General features: G+C 47.5%; 1 protein-coding gene across 1 annotated transcript; it reads left to right on the top strand.

Moving 5' to 3' along the window:
* Positions 1–1,631: 1,631 nt before the first annotated feature.
* On the top strand, positions 1,632–21,295 carry LANCL1 (LanC like 1). Its single transcript, XM_038142885.1, has 9 exons — positions 1,632–1,789; positions 1,941–2,058; positions 10,612–10,819; positions 14,756–14,891; positions 15,209–15,355; positions 17,248–17,430; positions 17,833–18,009; positions 18,297–18,369; positions 19,260–21,295. The coding sequence occupies exons 1-9, from the start codon at positions 1,706–1,708 to the stop codon at positions 19,334–19,336; spliced, it is 1,203 nt and encodes a 400-aa protein (XP_037998813.1). The 5' UTR covers positions 1,632–1,705; the 3' UTR covers positions 19,337–21,295.
* The last annotated feature ends 1,582 nt before the right edge of the window (positions 21,296–22,877 follow it).

Genomic DNA, 22,877 nt, shown 5'->3' with positions numbered 1-22,877 from the left:
GGAGGGCAGTGAATACTGCTTTGACCTGCAGAGGGAAGACCATAATATAGGAGTGTGAATCTGGCCTTAAGCAGAAGACTCCACATTATTTTTTGCTGATGCTAGAGGCACCTCCCTGAATACTAAAACTGCAGACCATCTCCCTGCCTTGAATGCAAGGCAATGTTTACATGATTGAAATTCACTAAACAAGCAACAGCTGAGTGAAAAAAGAACTGAAAGCAAACATAATTGCAATTCCCTCTTTTATGCTTGTTTCTCGCCATATCGTGAAATAGTTTACTTTTTTTTTTTTCTTTTGAGGTCTAATTTTATTGATTGTAATAAAGAATGGACATATGGACAGAAAACCAGAATCCCTTACATAATACAACTGTCACAGGCATGAATGAATACAGCAGCCTAATGTATTCTCAGGGTGTTCACAGTCACCAGTGTGTAAATTCTTAGAGCAGCGGTTTCCCCGAAACCCACCCAGATGGATTCAGCTCCTACAAGGGGCAGTATCACTGCACTTAGACCTTGACAAACCACCAAGAGCTTCAAGCTCAGCCACATGCCTTTGTGCTTCCCCAGCAGACACACATGCAAGCCTGCAGGGCTAGAAGTGCTGGGGAGCCCCGAAGCTGCACCTGTCACACACTTCAGCAAGCCGCACCTCAAGCAGGGACATCGCAACTCATCTCAAGTCCATAGGGTCAGAAAAAAAGGGAGCTGGGCACAGTGTTACACCAAGCAGCAAGGCCTGGATTGAGGAATACAGCACACAAGGACCGGTGAGCCCAAGGAATGCTACCTGGCAGCACAAAGTGCACTGTTCTTGGGTGGCTGCACAAGGGCACACTGCCCCATGAGGGCACCAAGGAGACCCCCAGCAGCATGGCAGCACAGTTAGGCTGCACTTGGGAGGAAAAGCACTGCCCAGGTCTATGAGTCATGGGGACCTAACCTCTTCATGAGGAAGATGTAGCTCAGCCAGCATGGGTGAGATGCAGCAGCTCGGCAAGGTGCAGCAAGGAAGAGTCGCTGTCCTCCATCCAGGCTGGGTCCTGCCCCAAGTGAGGAAATCCTGCTGGGGGCTGCAGGATGGAGCACATTCTCCTTGGGCTGACCCTCTGTCAGCACCAGCTTATTGCCAAACCCGTGTGGTGCCCATCCACTCGAGGCTGGTGTGAGGGGCCCCTAACCCCACAGGGCCTCCGAGCTGCATGCAGCCAACTGAACGAGACCCCACAGGGCCCTCCACATAATACTTAACCACCACAGGGCCACCTGTAAGGGACCCAAAATCTCCCAGGGCTCCCTAAGCCAGACAGACAGTTACCCTCAGCCCTACAGTGTCCCTAAGCCCCACAAGACCAGCTGCGAGCGACCTTATACTGCAAAGGGCTGCATGAAGCACACAGACCCAGCAGCAGAGGGACCCTAACCCCACAGGGCCAGCTGCAGCCGGCCCCTTGACGATCAACTACATGAAACCCGCACCATCAGCTGCAAGGGACCTCAGTTCCGCAGGGCTCGCTAAAGCAGACACAACGTAACGTAACGCAACAGGCCCTGACACCCATAGCATCGGCCGGGCAGCAGCCGCGGGCCCCGAGCCCGCCCCTGGCGCGGGAAGGGGCGAGCGGCGGCAGCGGCGCCTTCCGGGGCGGAGCCGGGGCGGGCCGCGGCCGAGCCGAGCGGAGCCGAGCCGAGCGGGACTATGATGGCGCAGCGGGCGCTCCCGAACCCCTACGCGGACTATGACAAGTCCTTGGCCACCGGTTACTTCGACGCGGCCGGGCGGGTGAGCGGGGCTGGGGTGCGGTGGCTCTGGGGATCTGCCCCGGCCGCGTAGAGCAGAGACCTGTCTGTTTCCAAACGCGGTTCCCCGGGGCTGCCCGGTGTACCGGTGCCCACCCCCTTGCCTTCACGTTCGGTGGGTTTTCTCTCCACAGCTGACCCCCGAATTCACGCAGCGGCTGAATAACAAAATCAGGGAGCTGCTGCAGCAGATGGAGAAGGGCCTCAAGTCCGCCGACCCGCACGACTGCACCGCGTACACTGGCTGGACAGGTAGGGTCGGATCCCATGGAGCAGGAGCTCCCTGGAGCAGATCAGGTCCTGGCAGACCGTGGGGGTTTGGCCCTTGGAATGGTCACGGTAGATCCATGTCAAGAATGGCACTTCTGCACGTTTTAGTCCATTTGAACAAGAGGATGTCTTTCTCTGGACTCCCTATTTTTGAGGCCGGTTTCACGCTGCAGAGGGAAGGCCACAGTGTCACAGGGCAGGATTGGGTCTAGTCTTGGTTAGTAGTGCTCAATTTACACAACGGAGAAAGCCAACACTTGTTTGAGAGTAGGCATGGGAGCCTACAAAGGGACAGGCTCCAAATCCAAGCATGGTGGGGATGATGACAACAAAACCAGTGCTCCATCTGCTGCTCCATGAAGTAGGCAGGTGTACGTGGTAAGTCATTTACTTGTAAGGAGCCCTTGCATCTGGCAGCAGTGAGCTTAATGGCCTGAGATAATGTCTGTCTTTTCTGTTCGGGCTGTATTTTATCTGATGACCTTGTCTGATTGGAAGATTGCTCCATTCCTATTCCCCAGGTAGTGCCACTCCACTTAGTGAGCGCTAGCTTTGCTCCAGTGCCTGCCAGAAGGAGCAGAAATACTAATGTGAGTAAAACAAAGTGTGGAAGCCTTCCTCATACTAACGCGTGTGCAAAGCTTCCAGGAGCTTGTCTTTCTCCTAGTCTACATTTTCAGCCTGGTTTTCCTTCCTTGGAAATGTACCCTGCCTTTGCCTCCCTGTTTCTACCCGCTGGTGCCAGGGAGGACACACCTTTCTCTGTGCCCCAGCTTCAGCTGCTGCTGTGTGCTTTGACATCTCTCCTGCCTTCTGTGATGTGCCAGGCCCCATTCAGGGACCCTAGGGTAATTGAAATCAATCTCATGCTTGCTGCAAGATTTTTTTTGGTGCTGCTGCTTTTCTTTTTGCAGTATACTGCAGTCTTAAATGGCAACTTTCTACAGTATAATCTGGGTGTGGCCGGCTTGTCTGTGGGTGCTGTGGAACTTAATGCCAACAGTTTGCTTATGAGAGTGCTGTTCAGTGTGTTGGTGCTAAACTAACATTGCAGCTTGATGACAGCAGTGATAGAAATGCCTGCTTCAAAATTTTAGTAAGGCAGACAGGCACTGAGAGCACTGAAGAGCAGTTAAGAAATGCTAGGATGCCAGTATTAAATTCCAGCGTGGGAGAACATTGATTTCATCAGCTGCTGTCTTGGCAGCACTCTGCTTCTGCTGCCAGTGAATTTATACATTTCTGCTGAGTGCTGGCTGATTTCACCTTGGCAGACACGTTCAGTTTTCCAGTCTGTGTGACCCTGTGCCGGGGTCCCCTCTGGTGAGAACTGCTATGGTAAAGGTGGTCTTCAGTCATGATTGCAGAGTCTGCCTCTGGCCAGAAAATTCAGGAGATGATGTTAGGAGTACTCTTGGGGAGAAGGAAAACACTTTTCCCCAGAGGCTGTGTTCCTTTTCTGAAGGTGGTCCTAAGGCATGATGGAAAGTTACTGCAGTTATGAAAAACTGGTTGAGAACTCTGGTTCAGGATTTCAGCTTGTTTTCATTCAGAAGGGAGTTTCTCAAGAGGGATTCTTCTCTTTTCTTCCCAGAGATCATTCCTCAGTGGGCACACAGCCTTCTTGCCTTGGCTAATAGGAAAAAATCCATGGACAGATTTCCTGGAAGTCACAGCCAGCATGGTGAAGTTTGCAGATGTTACACTGTAACTTTGTCATCCTATCTTCTTTTCCAGTTCTAGCTATATTAATTTATTCAGAGCTGGTTTCCAGAGACAAAATTAATTGGGCCAAGACAGCAGCTTTTTCCTGTAATTGCTTGTGTAGGAAAGGCTTGTTGAGTATCTCCTCATGTGAATCATTGCCCAGCAGTCTGAAATCAACCCTCACTCTTGTGGCCGCTAATAAGGGAGATGTGAAATATGTCTCTCTTGGCACTAACTCTGTGAAATGTGATGTACTTGAGTGTACTGCATTGCACTCAGTAATGCACAGCATATGCTGGCATTTTACTTTGGGGCTCCTTTCTTTCCCAACACACTTGACAGAGCCCTGTTCCCCCAGCATGCGCTCCTGCCAGGGAAGCCACGGCTTCTTGGCACGTGAAGTTGGAGCAGAGAGAAGGAAGGACTCGGGTTTTCAGCTCAGAGGCAGTGAAAACACACTTTGGATCAAGATTATCCAGTGTATGGCTGAATGCCCTCAAAACATATTTGAATCAGCTCATTACGTTCTCATTCAGCTCCCCAGAGAGATCAGGGCCCCATAGGCAGCACCTGGGTACAGACCAGCCTCAGCTGTTGTGTTCTGCTTTGGCTTTTCATCAGTTTAGGGAGACTGCTGGAAGAGTTTTTTCCCTAATCTGTTTCACTGGTATCATGGTGTTGACTGAGGGAAGCTAATCTGCTCTAAGCTAATTCTGAGTCAGAAGCAGTTCAGTTTCTGGTAGAAGCACAGCAGCCTCATCCATTTCCAAACAGATTAGCCTGAGGACACTGAGGGATACCTGGATGCCTGTTGGTGTTTGTGATAATGCAAAATGCCTTGCTCCAAAGACTGTCTTGACTGGGAGCATAGCTGATGGAAAGGGAATGGAAGGAAATTCACTCCTGTCTGCAAGTGACTGCAGAAGCCAGGATGCTCCTGAGTCCAGTGCCTACTGGACTGTTACATCTTTCCAAGGTGATGAGGTGTGTAAGGGAGAGATTCACCTTCCTCCACACTGTGGTAGTTCACTTGGAATTTGCTTCCCATGCAAGCATCCCCATTTCTGGCAATGTCTTAGTCATGGAGAGCCTCTGAAACTGCCCAGTAAGTTCAGCTGGCCCCATCCACAGCTTTTGGCCATTGGCAAGTAGGGATGAGGAGCAAGGCTCAGTTGTCTTTTGAAAGGAAAACCATGTAAGAATGAAATTACAGCTGAACTAGTTCAGAAAAACTTCTGGGAAAACACTTTTCATTTGCTTTAGTGCAATATGTTGTGTTTTAACCTCAGAACCCAGAGAACTTGTGTCCCTTTTAGTCCTGTTCAGAATAATGGAAATCCTCAGATAATCCCTACAGAACAGGAGAAAGTGAGGCTGCATTTGCTGAGAGATAATAGAGTGCTTTGGGTCACTCACATAAACCACATTCCTGCCAAATGCTTGGCAGGTAGTTTTTGTGAATTTTCTGTTCTTGGAGATAGTCAGTGTTTGACTGGACAAGGGCCAGAGCAATGGCATGCAAATTTGAGGTTGACCTTCCTTTCAGAGGGTTGGAGCAGATCAACACTAATCCTTGCTAACCTAGCCTGTTGTAGGATTTTGTGATGGGTTAAAAAGTTTAACAGAAGAAGCTCTGTTACCCAGGTTTTATGGCAGGATAAATGCTTAGGCATCCTGGATAATCAATCGTGCAGTCAGAAGAGAAGCTGCAAACTGGCTCCCCAACCAGTTCTGAACATGGACTTCAGAGATGTCTCACTGTTGCATGCAGTGTGGCTTTGGCAGGCATTTAGGAGTGCAAGGTAGCATCCCATGTGTCTGCACCAGGAAAGATACTAATTATCCTTTGAGCTGGGTAATAAAGATGGGCCATCCATGCTCTTTTACCCCATGCCTGACTTAATAAAATGGCATCAGCTGTCTCACTAGAAGCCATCAGGCTTCATCACTGTGCAGAGATAGGTTTCTGCTTTTTCCCCCTGTGTTTGACATCCTGCTTTGAGGCTGCTGGCTGATTTACTGCCCTGGGTCAATGCTAGATCTCTGAGATCTTTATAACTCTAGGTGGTCGGTTTGGAACAAAATATCCTCTTGTGGCCACCTCCTTTCCTTGTTAGAAGAAGCACAGCTCAGCTCCTGCTGGGCAAGGAGGCATGTTCAGAGCAGTCTAACAGCATAACTTGCTTGCAAAGCAAACTGCTTGCAGGCCAACAAAAGAGCAAGTCTAGACTTGCAGAGAAGTTGAGACACAGCTTCTCTTTGATCAACAGAATGGTCATATGGATGAGATTCTCTTTCTGCCTACTGCAGAGCTTTAGCTCACATTTCTGCCTACTGCAGAGCTTTAGCTCACCAGCAAGACCTTACCTGGTATTTCCAGCCGTGCCTGCTCTGTTGAAAGCAATGATTGCTGTAGTCAGGTCATCACAACTGGCACGCTTGTCTGTAACTCCACTGCCCCACTCTAAAGAAATCTCTAATGCAAAGTAGCCCTCTGCACTTAGCCTGCATGAGGGTGAGAGCAGAGAGGCGCTGTCCTTGTGAAGGTGTTAACTAAGCAGGCTTTGTGAGACACGCAGGACTGACTTTGGCCTCCTGATTCCCTGCAGTGGGCAAGCATCTCAGGCATTGACACTCAGCTCCTGTGTATTGGCTTTCTGCATGCTGGAGGTGGCTGTTGCAGTCAGCAGAGCCCTGTTGGTCTGTCAGCAGTACGTGCTCAGTGCAACCCTGTACCATCAAGGGCTCCCTGATGCATTCCTCATCTCATTCAGCTCTGCAGCAGGGGCAAGAAGCAAAAAACTTGGACATCTGAGAAAGTACAGAGAAAAAGGTCCAGTAGTAAACAATCAACAGGACAAAGCCCAGACATCTTTGGCAGTAGCAGGACACAGCTAGCCACTGTATGGCAGTTCTGCTTGGAAACAGTCAGAGGTCACAAAATTAGGTCACATTTCCAAGTGGGACACTGAACATCAGACCTCCAGGGCACACAGAAATGGAGCAGATCCACAGCCTACCTAGCTCCATGTGTCTGGTGATGCCATGTTTGGATACCACTTAAAGCATGCCAAACAGCCAGTCAGTCACAAACCTACCCAGTCTGTTGGGGTGAGGAGGGTATTGGAGAGGGAGCGAGGCAGAGCTGTGGAAGAGCCTCTGCAGAGCAGCACTGCCTTAACTGAACCAAGGTCACCACGTGAATACTCTTGTCTCTGATCTATACTGCCTCTGAAATACTCTGCTTGCACCTTGGCACACAGGTTAATACCAGTTATCCCCACCCAGGTGACTTTGTTTTGTGTCCCTCTACATACACCCATCAAAGCTGCCTCTTCATGCTTGTGCCTGCCCTCCTCTGCTGCTTTGTCCCCTCTGGGGCTCACAGGTGGCAACAGAGGGACCAGCAAGCTGATGGCAGCACTGCTTGCCCCCTTCTGATCAGTTTGGGAGGAAGGAATTCCTTGAGGAATTGTGTTGATTTGGCATGGCCTGAGTTTTTAGTAGCAGGGGAGGGCCACAGGGGTACCTTCTGTGAGGAGCTGCTGGAAGCTTCTGCCGTGTTTGACGGAGCCAATCTCTGATGGCTCTGAAGATGGACACGCTGGTAAATGAAAGAGGTTGGTAACTCCTCTGTGAGGACATAGTTAAGAAGAAAATCAAAACAGAGCAGGGCAGTTTTTCCTCAGGGGTGGGGAGGCCCTGCGGCTGCTGCCATGCTGGCATGGCCTGTGGCAATACACTGAGGCTGAAAGGGCAGGGCCGGGCTGGCGGCTTCTCCTTCCCTGCACCCCACGTGTACGGAGACATGAGCCAAACAGAGAGACCACGGATCATGCCTTGATTTTATTTTTTACCACCTCTCCACACGAGGAGAGGCGTTGAACAGCACCAGTGCCACCACGGCTGCCGCTGCCCGCGTGAGGGTGGCAGGGCTGCCTGACCGGCAGCGGAAACGTGGGGAGCAATTCCCTGATGTGGAGCCTGGATGAGATCAACTTCTCCGTGCTACAGGATCCTGCAGGAATCTTTGAATTGGTGGGACCTGTTGACAGTGGTACTACAAGCAGCAGTTTGTCTTCTAGTCAGAAAGGAGGAGGAAGTGAGGACATATGGGGGAAACAACACGGCAGCACCAAGGTCAGTGGAAAAAGAAGGGGAGGAGGTGCTCCAAGCGTCAGAGCCGAGATTCCTCTGCAGGCTGTGGTGAGGACCAGGGTGAAGCAGCTGTGCCCCTGTAATGCATGAAGTTCAAAGGGGATGCAGAGATCCACTCGCAGCCTGTGGGAGAAGTGCTTATTCCAGAGTGGGTGGATGCCAGAGAAACAGAGCAAGAGGGCTCCTGCTTCCAGAGACAGAGAGAGGGCCCTTGCTTCCAGACTAGAGCAGCCTGTCCTTAAAAGACTACACCCCGTGGACAAGTGACCCATGCTACAACAGTTTTGGAATAACTGTCTCCCGGGGGAGGGAGCATAGCTGAGAAAGGATTCCTCTCCCTGAGTGAACAGAAGACGATCTCAAGTGATGAACTGACCAAAATCCTCATGCCCTGTCTCCCTGTGCTGTCAGTGGGAAGGAGGGAGGGCCTGGGGGGAAAAAGTATTTTAAAGGCTTATTTTACTTCTCATTATCCTCCTCTGACTCTGTTAATAAATTTACTTTATACCTTTAAATTTGAATCTATTTTGCCCTTAGAGTGGTTTTTTTTTCTCCCAATCCTTATCTCAACACATGAGCCCTTCATTAATTTCTTCCCCCTCTCCTCTGCCCAGCTGTAACAGAAGAGGGTGAGCAAACAGCTTTTATGGGTACCATGTGTATTGCCAGTATCAAATGACAGCAGGAATGAATTGAGAAAACTGGCTTTGGATGCAGTTTATAATACCTTTCAGTTTTAAATAAAAAGGGAAAGTGAATGTTTTGGGAAAGCAGCTTCATCTTTAGTACAGGTCAGTGGTTTTTTGGAGTCTTTCCAAAGATGCTTGGGCCTGAGAGGATAGGGGGTGAGAAATGTTTTAAAAGAGGACAGGCAAAGAAATCAGAGGAAAACAATGCTGAGATTTACTTTCTAAGAATTCAGTCCTTGCAGTGGTCTTGGCAGGGTACTTATGTGCATAATTAGGGTGGTGTGATGGCAGTGGGAATAGAAACTACTTACAAAGCTAAAAGTTGTATATTAAAGCAGATAAGTCAAGAGTGCAAGTTGTGCTCAGACAGCCATCAGGCTAATAAGAGTCTAGAAGATGTGCTGGATATTGAATAAATCAAGGAGAGTCACTTGACATTTTCTGTCTGGAAAAGGAGAGTTCCCCTTTAAAGAAGGGCTTCATATCCACATCCTTACAGACTTGAGTGATGGCACTGTACAGCTGAGATCTCTCTAGAATTGCTAGCACTGAATTGCTTAGAGAGAGGACAAGGTTATTAGCTTCAGCAGGAAATGGAAATTTTATACATAATGTACACGTGGAATTGAATTGTCTGTAACATGAAGCTTTGGAGATTACCCATGCAAAATGAGAAAATTATCCAAGTTTGAAATTGTCCTCAGTACCTTGGGCTGTAATTTTGCAGCATGCTTGCCCCCTTGACCTTAACACATCAAAATCTGCAGAGATTGGCTCTATTAATTTAGGCCTAATGCAGGACCTGAGTATTCTTAGAAATGGTCATTGTTAAGGGGAGAAATCAGCTCTTCTCGAAGCGATGTAGGCCAGTAGCTTTTTCAAGCGCAGGTTTGGGGATGGCTCCCAGATCAGAAGGATGGTTCAAGTGTGACCATCAGGCACAGACTTACTGAGAGCTCCTCATTCACCTACTGAAAGCTTCAAGAGCTGGCTGAAGGCAAAGGACAGCAATTGATGTGACTGCTCAGTAGCAGAACTGGTTCTGTAGCTGGCCAGTCCATTGGAAACCTCTAGTGAGGACCATGCAGCCTTTTCCAGTATTCCAGGCAGCTGTTTGTGTTTCAGACAAGGGCTGATCTCATGAGTGAATGCTGCAGAGGAGAATTGGGCGGTCCCTTTTTTTCTAGGATGCACCAGTCCTTGCCGTAGGGCTTGGGACTTGCTCAGGAGTAGGAGATGATGTCCAGGGAACTGCAACAACCTTGCTGGTGCTTCCCAGTGGAAAGGAATTAAAAAAGAAGGAGAACAAAATTTTTTAAAATGGTCAAGTAGGATGTCTGGATGTCCTAAGGATGCTGTTTCTCAGTGCTGATGGTGTGTCACTTCTTAAAAAAATCCAGTCCAAGCTAAGTGACCCAATCCCTTACGCCCTAAGCATGGGGAAATGATAGAGAGGGTGACCACTCAATTCTGCTCTGTCACAAGCACCATCTGCCCAAAGATGATTATTTTTCCCCCCTTCACTGTTGAGCAAAAGTCACAGGTACAGTGTATGGATTTAGGTGGGTTTGTCTAGGAGTCATCTTTAGCTCCTTGCTATGAAAATTGTATGTAATTGGATATAAAAGAATTGTATATGAAATTGTACATATATTGTATATGAAAATATACAATATTACATATATATGTATATGTAAGTGTATATGAAAATTGTATGTAATTGTATATAAATTTTTATGCAATTCTGTTCTCCAGGCTTTCCTAGGTCAGACCCTGCTGTTGTCTTGACCTGCCATCCACTCACAAGCAGCATCAGGCTACAAGGAGATGACAAAGCAGGAAAGGAAGCTGTGGGTTATGTCCCTGAGAAGCCTGTCTGTCAGGCTGATACCCCAGATGAGGGCCAGGCCAGACTTTTAGCTTCACTGAAGTAACACAGCAAACATTTCTAGTGGATGCAACCTTTCTGTTCCTTCTGCAGGCATTGCTTTGCTGTATTTGCACCTGTTTGACGTGTATGGAGACCCAGCCTACCTTCAGGTGGCCCATGAGTACGTGAAGAAGAGCCTGAGGTGCTTGACCAGGCGATCCATCACTTTCCTGTGCGGCGATGCCGGGCCCCTGGCAGTGGCTGCTGTTGTCTACCACAAGCTGCAGAACCAGAAGCAGGCAGAAGACTGCATCATCCGGTAAAAGCCTTGCTTATGTCTTTGTCCTGACCTTCCTCCTGCTCACAGAGCTGGTCTGGGCTTGTATGAGGCACTCTCTGACAAATGTGGATACATTTTGTTGCAGTCTTGTGTGAGAAATTGTCCAGTAACTTAGCAATGCAGCGCAAACTTTTCCTGCCCTGGTGAAAGAGGTGGTTTAAGGACAAACACGTTTGCGTGGCAGCCTGCAAGCTGGGAAGAAAGGATATTGTTCAGCTGGTACTGCCATCTTAAAAATAATTCTGATAAACACAGGAAGAAAAAAATGCCAAAATTAAAAACAAAAAAAAAAACCAGAAGGTGGGGTTTGGTGGGTTTTGAGAACATTTTAATTTAGCTTTACAGTCATTTTGATGAAAAGGAAAAATGTGGTAAGATTATTAGATTTAATTTTGGTACTTGCTTCCACTTGTTCTTTATTAGTTGTCTTTGACTTAAACCTAAGATTGACAGCATCCCTTTCAACTGCAGAATGCAGCTGGTTATGATTCATTTATTTCTATTTCCTGCCTTTCCTCGACTGTTTTCAGATGCATTTTTGTTGGGTACTCAAGACAAGAAAAGGACAAACAAGCAGTCATAGATCAGCATGTGGCAGAGGAAGGAAAATAGTGAAGGAGATGTAGTTGCAAGCATTTCTCAGTTAAGGGAGGTGGGTTTTAAGAAGGTGAGAAACAGCCCTGTAGAGAGTTTCCACTCAAACCTGATCAGCACAAGGAAGACAAAACTCCTGATGCTTCAGAACACTGGCTGCCCTTAAACAGCCATGACAAAGTGATGCATAATTGCAATTTAAAAAAGCCACAGGTGGGAATCAGAGGTGTCTGTATGGTTTGGACACCAAGTTCCACTCCCTTAACTAAGAATAGCTTCTGGTTTATGTGGATACAGTCAGTCTGAGGACAGAACTCTTCTTTTGTTCTGATAATAATCTGTGGGTTAGATTTTCCTTTGGCAGAGTGGCAAATCTCACTAAGATTAACGTATTTGTTAACAAAAAGGGAATTAATCTATCAAAGAATACTGGTCAGTTGTGGTCAGTGCATAAGTCCCAGGTTGTAAAAACAATCCCTAATTCATGTTTTCTTGCTGAGGTCTCCCCTCCCCATATCCCTCTTGTTCTGCCTGTGGTTTGGTGGCAGAATGGAATCTTGTGATTAATTTTGCACTGCCATCTAATGGTATAATGAAGTCAGAACACTGGAAATTGGTTTCTTCATTCTTTTCTGCAAGAGAAAAACAGAAAAATGTGGCTTTCTCAAATGAACAGTTATACTGTCCTTACTCTGCCACCAATTCCCAAAGCAGTTAGCCTGACCGTGCTCCTTTAAAATAGAGTATTTCTTTGAGAAGTGGCTCCCTAAATCAAAACTCTTAAATGGTTTTTCAGTATGCTGTTTAGTTACAGAGCAATTGGTACGCTGTGCAGTGCAAGTGCATAGAAAGAGCACTTTTATCAGAGCTGTGGAGAAGAAGGGCCTCTCTGCATTTCGTCCTCTTATCTTTTAAAGCACCTCATCTTTACAGAGCCAGTGGAGAGAATCCATCAGCCAGGTTTTACCTGCAGTGGAAGAGACAGAAGCTTGCTTTTTCCTAAATGAGTTCATGACCAAAAAATGTGCTTTTATGCTCTAGAGAGACTAATGTTTCAGGGCAGCCTATTTTCCAAGAGCCTGTGAAAATCTGAGCCTTGTTCTAGGAGCCCTCTTTTTCCTGTCACCTCCCACCAATTCAGAGGGTCAAAGCTTTGCTTTCAGAGCCAATGGTGTGCAAAAATCCCATTTTGCTCTACAGCTGCCTTGATTTCCCTCTGTCCAGAAACTGCTGGTTGTTGACAGTTGAGGTGATAGGCTGATAATGTGAGTAGGAGTGGCTCTTCCTTTCAGAGACCACAACTTCCCCCACACACCTGAGAAATGCATTCTGCATGCAATCAGTCCAGCAGCATCCCAGGCATCTCCTTTTGAATGCATGACCACGTTTCAAAAACAGCAGAAACTCCTGGCAGGCTTCCTCTCCTGATGATCCTGCTTGAAAAGCAGTTAAGAGGCAAAGCAGTAATGCACAAAGAACAAGAAAATTGGTCCAGTTGCTCCAGATTTCCCCATAAAAAGACATCATATCCAGAACTGAGAAAATCCCTAGCACTGGTATTACAATTCACACATCCATCCATTCCTCCTACGTCACCTGACATTTCCTGACATCTCAGAGCTGAACAACATCACCAGCCAGCTTCTCTTCTGGCCAGCCTGCTGCCAGGCAGAGTCGATTTGCCCAAACACCTCCTTGGAAACCTTCTTTATCTGCCTTCCTTGGACTCTGTGACAGGCGCCATGAGGAGGCAGCAGGCCTTTCCTTCCAGCTCCTGCAGCTGAGAGAAGAACCCATGCCTTGGGTGTAACATCTGTCTCTTGGGTTTCATCTGTGAGAAAGAAACCCCCCCATGGAGCAGTCCACATGCCAAGTGGTACAAGAGCCAGTCCACCTTGAGACACTGCTCCTTCCTTTCTCCTTCAAATGAAGGACACTGCTCCTTCCTTTCTCCTTCAAAATCCCTGCTCACTTTGAGTCCAGTGCCAAGGGAAAAAAATTCTCCTGCCATGAGGAGTCACAGCCCAGCATCCTTTCTGCTTGAGGCATTTGGTTCCTTCTTTACTTTGCAACACAGTGTTGCAAAGTCCCTGGAGCCCATGGAGCCAAGGCTGCCAAGGCACCTTTTCTGTTCTTCACACTGCTGTGGCAGGGAAGCTCAGCACACACAAAGCTTTCCCTGGCTGGTTTCACAGCTGGGAGCAGTCAGGGAACAGCCTTAAAGTCACTTCTGCTGGTATTTTAAAAGTGATGTCACTATTCAGATTGCTGTCTTACAGGTGAACAGAAAAATAAAGCCAAATCCAATCACACTGCTACCTGCTGCCCTGACAGGGAAGGACATCCAGTCTTTCTGGAAGTGTGATGAGAGGTAAAACAAAGGAAAAATTGCATCAAGAGTGAATTGGGCTACAAAGCACCAGTGTGAAGTGCTGTCAGTCTCTGTTAACACTACAGGAATATCACCAGCTTTGCAATATCATAATAAAAAAGTGGCAAAGAAAACACTTGACTGCAGCAGACCTCACTCTGCACTTGTGGGCTAAAGCCTGGTGCCAGGCAAGCTGTCCTCAGCCAGCCACAGCACTCCCACTTGCTAAGCTGCCCTCACTGCTGCTCAGTTCTCCCTAGAGGATATTTCTTCCATGTGCCACGGCAGTTTGATGTTAAACAACATGTGTAGCTCCACCTCTTACTTAGATTTGTAGTTCATGGAGACACCTCTTCCTCACCTGACGGCATAGTCCAGGCTATTTGTAGGCATGGAGAGGAAGGGGCTTCTGTGTCAGGACTTGAGAGCATTAGGGGTGAGATTTTTCCACATACTATTAGCACTGGTTTGACTTTGAAATATTCCTTAGGCATCCAAATTAAAAGGATAGCCCTATAATTTGAAAGTGGTGATTTTTGGCAGAGTGTCCACCTTGCCAGTAACATCACAAGGAGATAATGGTGGGCAGCCTTTCCTGAGCAGTCAGCAGCTTTATGCTGACCATTTCTCTTAGCCCAGGTTTCCCCCTCCTGTAGCTTTCCAAGCTGGTGCTCCTAAAAAACCCAAGCACATAGTATGAGTGCATTGTGAAGAGCAGAGCAGACTGAAGCAATCAGCCAAACAAAAGGCAGAAGGGAAGGGGTGATTCCACACCTCCTGCAGCTGGAAGGCTGAGAGCCAGAGCCTGGCCTGACAGCTCCTAGGGCACAGCAGCAGGAAGAAATGAACCATGGCTTTGAGCTCCAGCCTTAGTGCTTGTTTACATGGCTTTGAGTGTAATGTTTGAGTGCATTTCCCTCTCATCTCCCCCAATGAATGTTTCATTGCAGTTTGCTGCACCTACACAAGGCTGACCCACGAGTGCCAGATGAGCTCCTCTACGGGCGCATGGGCTATCTCTCTGCACTGCTGTTTGTGAATAAGCACTTTGGAGAGGAAAAGATCCCTCAGAGTCACATTCAGCAGGTACTGTGCCTTTTGCTGATTTGTTATCTGTCTCTTCCCTTGGGGCAACTCATCTTGGGGCAGGTAAAAATCAATGCTAGATGTAAAGAACTCTGGCAATAAGGGAGAAACCACGTCATGGTACACCTGCTTTTCTTCCCAAGGGATGAAGTACCACTGTCCATGTAAATCCATAGGCAGTACTGGACAGGCATACATTTCATTGAACCCTCTGCTTGGGCAGAAAAACAAATCTTGTTCTGTGTCAGAATACTCATTTTGCTGTGTCCAGGGCAGCAGCATTTCCCTCCACCACATTTGTTCCCGTCCCTTCACAGGTCTGCGAAGCAGTTGTAGCCTCAGGAGAGAACTTAGCCAAAAAGAGGAACTTCACAGCAAAGAGCCCACTGATGTTTGAGTGGTACCAGGAGTACTATGTAGGAGCAGCCCATGGTTTGGCTGGGATCTACTACTATCTCATGCAGGTAAGAGACACGAGGAGAAGGGCCTCTAGAAGCTGTTTCACATTTCTGTGAACAAGGAACAGCATTTGAATTGGCTCTTGGTAATGTCAAACTGGGAAAGATACCTTGTCTGATGGACCTACCCACATGTTTATCATGCATCTCCAATTTTAAAGGTTTTCTTCAAATCTAAGGTTGAATCTCTGACCTTGGAGATCTGTGGAGAAACATGACCTGCATTAACCAGCAGTGTCACAAAATGGAGGCCTGTAGCTCTGCTGGGTCTGATTTTTCCCCTCATGTTAATTGGGGAGAAATTGTTCATATTTGTTGGTATCTGCTGACTCCCTGCATTTTCTGAAGTGGTTACTTGTGCAGTGTCAGATCATTAGAGTGAGAATCCCTGAGAGAAAAGCATGGTGAAAAAAATTGTGCTCGTAGTAGGAAAGTGGGAAATGCCTTTGTATCCAAAGCAGAACCTGCTTCTAAATGTGAAAGAGGTGAGACTTTGATAAAGGAACTGAGTTCTGCAGTGCCTGAAGCAGGCAGAGCAAGACAAGAGGCTGGGAGGTGCAGTACCCCTTTGCTTTGATGCTTTCTTACTATTTTGCACAACTCACTGGAGCTCTGTCAGTATTCCCTGTTCTGGCTGTGAAAAAAATGAGGGTGATAATTCCCCTATGTGGGTCCCTTTGTGCATATATTTACAGTGCTTAAGCACTTCGAAAAATAACAGCAAAAAATAACATTGAATTTTTAAAGCATTAAGAGCACCCATGAGCAACACAAATTATTTGATGTAGAAATGGTCTATAATCTTTTATTAGACATAACTCTGAGAGTAGGTGGAAAAGGAAGCCACCAGGTTTCAAGCATTTGAGCCTTCCTTCAGGACTGTCAAAGTTAAAGGCCATATACAGGAGCAGTAGAAGTCCTGTGAATATAACTTTTCTGTTGCTCAGAGAGGAAGAGGTGGTTGGTGGTTTTTGAGTAGAAGATTTGGGGGATGCAAGGTGGTTGTTGCCCAGGAGCACAGAATAGCAAGCTGTGAGCAGGGGAGACAGCAGTGTGCTGTGAGCCTAAATTTGTACCAAGTCCCTGAGCTTGTTTCCAAGTGGCTGTTTTAAATAATTTTGAGTCTTCCATAAAATACTCTTGGGCTTTATGCTTCTCTGCTGTATGAAGTAAAAGGAGCCTGGATCAGCCAAGCATGATGCACAAAAAGCCTTGGGAGAAGCAAGCGTGTGAAATATGGAGAGGAAAACATCTTTTATCTCTAATAGTTTTACAGCACAAGTATTGATTGTTAGTTTTCCTGTTACCAGCCTGAGAACAGTGTGATCCTTAGATGAGAGTGTCCATTGCAGTCTGCCATGGAAAATTAGAACTGCACAGATTTCTGGTGGAGCAGTGTCTTTGGGATGCTGAAGCCACTCCCTTGCATTCATGAGGTCAGCAATGAAATCAGCCTCTTGAAATCACCCAGCAACATCTGTGAAGATTCAGAATTGCAGCCTGCCAGCTGGGCTGGCTCAGCAGCTAAGGGCTGAGATGCTCTAGGTGCAAGGAATCATCCTTAATACTGATTTTAGACCTGAAGCTATTCCTCCTCAACTTTTGGAAAAGCAGCAGCAAGCTCTCTTGCTTAGAGGACCAGGTGACATGCTAGGAACAGTCTTTGTTTCTGAGATGCGAGGGTAGGACTGGAAATAAGTTCCTGCCAAAAGGCACAGCAGCCAGTGACCGAGTGGGTAATTGTGAAGTGTGAAAGCCCAAAGCAAAGAAATTACTTCATTTACAAGAGGGAATGTAGCCATAGTTGACTTTGTTTCCACCTTTTGGGCAGACCTTGGGTCTTTTAGGGACAGACAGAATGGTAATTCTCCCTGATTTAAATGTTTTCTCTCCCTTAGCCTGGCTTTGGAGTGAGCCAAGTAAAGCTGCACAACACAGTGAAGCCCAGCGTGGACTATGTCTGCCAGCTCAAGTTCCCATCTGGGAATTACCCTCCCTGCATCGGTGACACCAGAGACCTCCTCGTCCACTGGTGCCATGGAGCACCAGGTGTAATCTACATGCTTCTCCAAGCATACAAGGTACCAGACACCTTGCAAACACCCCTCAGAGACCCCTAAATGTGAAACTTCCTCTGGAGAAGATGCTGGGAGACCCCCCCCTCTTTGCTTGGAAGTAGGATGGCTTGTTACAGTGAAATCACCCCACACTAACCTCTGATACAGAAATCAGTCTTTTCAGAAAACATTTCTGAAAACACCCATCAGTTGTGTGGCCTGCCCTGTTGCAGGTGATGATGGTGACAACTAGTTGTGCGTGGAGTAATGGTCTTACATCCCCACTCATGACACCAAAAATAACCTCCTTGAAAAGTAAACAGCAGAGTCACTTGAGCAGGACACCCAAGCCTCTGCATCCCACAGGGATGCTCTTTGTTTGGAGGACATTGCCTCAGCAAGGACAACAGTGTCTTGTCTCCACAGGTCTTTGGGGAGCAGCAGTACCTGAATGATGCCCTTCAGTGTGCAGAAGTGATCTGGCAGTATGGGTTGCTGAAGAAAGGCTACGGGCTGTGCCACGGCACGGCTGGCAATGCTTATGCCTTCCTGGCATTGTACAACCTCACTCAGAACATGAAATACCTCTACAGGGCCTGCAAGGTAAGAGTGTGTGTGAGGCAGTAGAGGGCCTTATTCACTTCTGCCTTCTACATCACTGCCTTTGCCTTTGCAACCCAATTTCTAGTGGTGCAGACACACAGTTAGATCTGACCAGCTGCACCAGAGTAGTCCTTCAACAGTGCAGTCACTGTCTGACAGCCTGTAGAGAAGGGATTTCCCTCAGGAACCTTGCTCTGCCAGGGGTAGTGTGGGGACAAGGAGTAGTATTTTCTTCTCAAGACTTGCCTTTACCCAAATGTGAACACTTTTTGTACCTCTTTTGTCAGTTTGCAGAGTGGTGTTTAAGCTATGGGCAGCATGGGTGCCGGACTCCAGACACTCCATTCTCTCTCTTTGAAGGTAATCTCAGTCTCTAGCCTTGTGTTTTGCTCCTGGATCTAAGCTGTTCTAGTAACCAAGGAAAACAGAATACCAGCTCCACTGGAGTCTTTGCAAAACTCAGTCTAGAGGATGGAAAGGAAATTGTACCCTCTGGGTTTTTCTACCCTTGCCCAGAAGCAGTCTCCCTGTAGCACTGGCTAATGTCTTAGCTGGAGCATCTTGTCCTCTTGGGCCTTCCACACAGATTTACATACTCAGGGAGAATTTACATTCTCAGGGAGAATTCTTTTGTGGCTACAGGCTTCCTTTAGGTTATTTGTAGCCTGGCTTCTCAGACAGTCTCTTTTCTGTACCTTTTTAAGGACTGAAATCCTTCATGAGTGTTCCATTTTGATTCTAAAGGTGAGGAACAAACGGGGCTGCTGTTATGGGCCTTGGTGGCTCCTGTGGCACTTTGTGCCTCCTGCTAACAGCTCCCCCCAAATCTGCCATCAGCAGGCATTTGCTGAAGGAGCCAGCCCCGCAGCTAACCCTAAAATCCCCAGGCTGTTGCAGCCCAAGGGACAGCAGAAGTTCCATCAGTCAGGACCTTGGGCAGCAGTGTCAAAGACCAGAGTTTGACAAAGCTGCCCAGTGTTGAACGTGTGGATGGGCAAAGCAGAAGGGAGGGAGCTGGAGTGGGGAAAAGCCCCATGGCATTTTGCCAGGTGCTTTTCAACGTTTGATTAACTTCAAAATGCTTTTCCCCACTGAGGTACCAAAGTTGCTTGGGATACCTGGGCTCAGACCTTGAAAAATATTTAGGACCTTTTCTTTTGTCTTCGTAACTCATTCACTCCCTGGATAACTGAGAAAAACGGTGCCCAAAGGGAATTTCTCTGAAGTACAGTTTGTTTTTTCATCCTCAGGAATGGCTGGAACAATTTACTTTCTTGCTGACCTGCTGGTGCCTACTAAGGCCAAGTTCCCTGCATTTGAACTCTAAATCTGAATCCTGCTTGGCAGTTTGCTGCCCTGTATCCTTCTGCACTTGGAAATGCAGTTCAAGGCTGCTTTCTCCTTTTTCCAGACTCACTGTTGTTCACCTAACTGAACGTAAATCCATCCTCCTGAGGGCATGCCGAGTTCTCTAACATTTCTAGTCGTCTCATTGCATTGTTTAGTTTAAAAGACAGAATGCAGATTTTGCTGGTGTCCCTTAAAAACTCAGGGCTGCAGGTGGGAGCAGGGAGAACTGTACAGTATTTTGTTGGCTACGGAGTTTTGCTATTTCCTGTATCCCATTTCCTGGGAAGAAGTTTTCTATTGAATGTAACCTGGGCTATTTGACTTCTTTTTGTGCTAACAAATAGTTGCAGGAATTTAGCTGCCTTTGGAGAACAACAGATGGAAAACTGAGACTATTGCCCTGGAAGTTGTTTTCAAGTGTTTTCTTTCTGAGCACCCAGAGAGCAGATGGTTCAGTATCTGGCCTGTGCCACGTGAAGTGAATGTGATGGACTGTGGAGTCTTATGTATATTTTTAATATCATATTGCACCTGGCAGAGCTGGAGCTGACATGCCAAAGGCTTGTCCTGAGTTTGCACCTATCTGCTCTAAAGGCAAAGGCTATGTATGGCTCTTCTGTGCATTTGTTCCAGTGACAGACAAGTAATCCGCTGCCATCTTACATTAAACCTTGCTGTTCCATTGGTCATCCAATGGCAAACTCCAGTCCAAAAGTGAGCTAAGCATGCTTGCTTTTGTGGTCTCTTCTTGTTAGCTTCGAGAGTTTATTTTGCAGTCTTTATTTAAATTTGTGTATTAGGTGGTGCCAGGTGCCCACCAGCAGCAACAAGGGAAAAGAAACGTATGCCACTGAGTTCTGACAGTGTTTAACCTATTACTGTATAGATGTTATTTACATGTTTTCTTTTATAAGCTTTCCTAAACCTGGATCATTTGAGTCGCTTGTTTGCCCTGCTACTGCTTGTCGTAGTTTGATTTGCAACCACTCATCTCCCCAACTGGAAAATCTGCACTAGGTTAACTGGCTTTCATGTGTCAGGCAGATCAGGTGCTTGCAGGGAGTAAATGTGCTTTCCATTCTTAGCTGATGCTGCACCAGTTTGCAGAAACTGGGGGCCTGGCTCTGTAAACCACTTTCTTAGCACTGAGCATGAGCTAAACACTGAGCTCAGGGAAGTTTACAGATGCAGTCACACAGCTTTGTGCTGTTTGAGAGCGGCTCCTCAGCCTGCGCCAATGTGGCCATGGGCTTTGATCTTTCAAGAGCTGAGCTGCTGAGTGCCTCAAGTCCCAGAAGGGCAGGGGAGAAATAGTAGGGCAGCACAGCCACTCTCCTGGGCCAGCAGCGGCAAAGCAGTGCCACCAAAGCTGGCAGGGTTACACTCACACGTGCCTGAATGCAGGGCAGCTGAGCCCCAGTGGCAGAGGGAGCCCCACGAGAACCTCCTGGTTAGGCAAGGAGCAGAAACCAGCCCTGGAAGGCTGATTTGTTTTTTTAAAGCCCACACTCCTGCTGCCTTTGTGAAAGTCCATCAAAAGACAGCCTGAATTGCAGAAAAGCTCATCTCCTTGAGGGTGGGCATCCCTGTCAGAAGCCTCAGGCTCGTGTGGACACAGCAGCAGGCATCCCCTATCATTCACAGGACCTAAGCAGCACAGGGAGGTGACTGGGAAGCAAAGAGGAGTTGCCTCATCAAACAGCACTTGAAGTTACCTCCCAGCTTGGCTGGTGTGATGGCAGTGCAGGGACACTGCTCTGAGCCTGGGTTTCTCCTGGGCACCGCTTCTGGAAAAGGAGATGGTTTGTGCAGCCTGGGTCATGGTGGCATGAGAGCATGGTGTCCCAAGGTTTGTGCACTGGTCAGGGGAGCATCAGGGCCATGTGTACAACTGTTGAGTGGAGCACTGTCTAATAAAAATGCTGAAACAACCGAACTTTGGGTTATTTCTACCTCCTGCTTTGTGACCAGGATTCATGTCTGAAGAGATCGACATATCCCACAACAGCTGTGCTGTGCTGGCAGCTCCTGGAGGCTCAGTGGCCTTCCACCCACCTTGAATGTTAAGGGTATTTCACATGTTTCCCTCATCTCCAATCCATCAAGGCCAGTCCTGGGCTTTCCCTTGCAGGCTGTGCTTTCATCCCAGGGCATCCTTTTGCACTGGTGTCTCCATCCAAGGCTACACCCTCCCTCTGTGGGAGACCAGAGTCCTGGAGGTTACTGTTGGTTGCACCAAAATACACCTGTGTGCAGTGCTGGCCACCAAAAGGAAGAAGTGGATCCTCCTAAAAAAGCACCTCCTGCTCAGTGACAGGAGGAACAGGGCACCTCAGGGAGGCTGTGACTGTGAACCAGCAGAGGCTTTAAGACCAAGCTGTCAGGAGTGCTGTGGGTAGAGGTGATCCTGCCCTCCAGCACAAGCATATATTAAGTTGCTTGAGGTCCTACACAACCTGGTTTTCTATAGTTTCCATTAAGGTTTGTGGTAAAGGTCTTGAGAAAGGGGGTCCAGCAGTGAGGATGAAAAAACAGCATAGTGCAGTTTCTCTGGTTACCCTTCCTTTCTCATGCAGGGGTTTGGTGTGGTGCTGCCCACTTCCACCCACCTTTGTGCCAAGGAGAGGGAGCAGGACCAAGACAAGGTTTGAAAACTCAAGTGGTCCTGTTTCAACAAGCCACCTGAGAGGGACTTTGTCAGAAGTGTAGATATTTGACACTTGTTGCTGGTTGTGTTTGTCCATGGTGGTGGTCTGTTTCAAAAAAAAAAAAAAACAACCAAAAATAAAAAGTATATAAAATAACCTATATTCCCAAGAAACAAGTAAAAACCATATTTTGAATGCTATTATCATCTGGCTCAGTTTGTGTTCACCTCCTGTGTATACAAGTGTGATCAGCAAGATGAAAAACATCCCAACGACTGTTAACCAAATGCCATCTGTATGTGTGCATGTCCCCCGAGAGCCCGGCATGGTTTCAGCTCTCAAGAGCTGACAGCAGCCTCAGCTATCAAAGATGTGACATAGAGGCAGTGCAAGAGAACAACAGATAGTGCTGTCTCCGTCTAAATTGCTTCATTTCTCATTCCTACATATTAACTTTTTAAATGCCCACTAACAGCTATCAGCACAGACACTAAATCAGTGGCTAACATTATTTAAAGTTTTCTGCCGAAAAATCCTGCCATGAGCTGTCCTCAGCCCCTGTAGCCTTTGCAGTCAGACACACTGAGCTGATAAATCCATTTATGAACTGCTTCTGCAGGGATTTGGTGCACATTGGTTTCCCTTTGAAACCACTTTGGAGCAGGCTGCTGGGTTTTGGTGTGGCAAATGCTCTGCCAGAGTTAATAGAGGAAAAGCATGGCAGAAGAGATCTCAGCCTCACAAACTCCAGCTCATCCTCCTGCCCCTGAACAGACTGCTTCTACCTGACAGGCTTGGAGCTGAGCCAGGTGGAGAGTAAGGGTGGCACATCCACAAAAGCGGCTCTGGGAGAAGCAGCCAGTGGGCCCC

The sequence above is a fragment of the Motacilla alba genome, chromosome 7 (genome assembly GCF_015832195.1).
Source record: "Motacilla alba alba isolate MOTALB_02 chromosome 7, Motacilla_alba_V1.0_pri, whole genome shotgun sequence".
Classification (NCBI taxonomy): Eukaryota; Metazoa; Chordata; class Aves; order Passeriformes; family Motacillidae; genus Motacilla; species Motacilla alba.
Note: the sequence above shows the minus strand (reverse complement) of the source record. Positions and strands in the feature narration are given on the sequence as shown.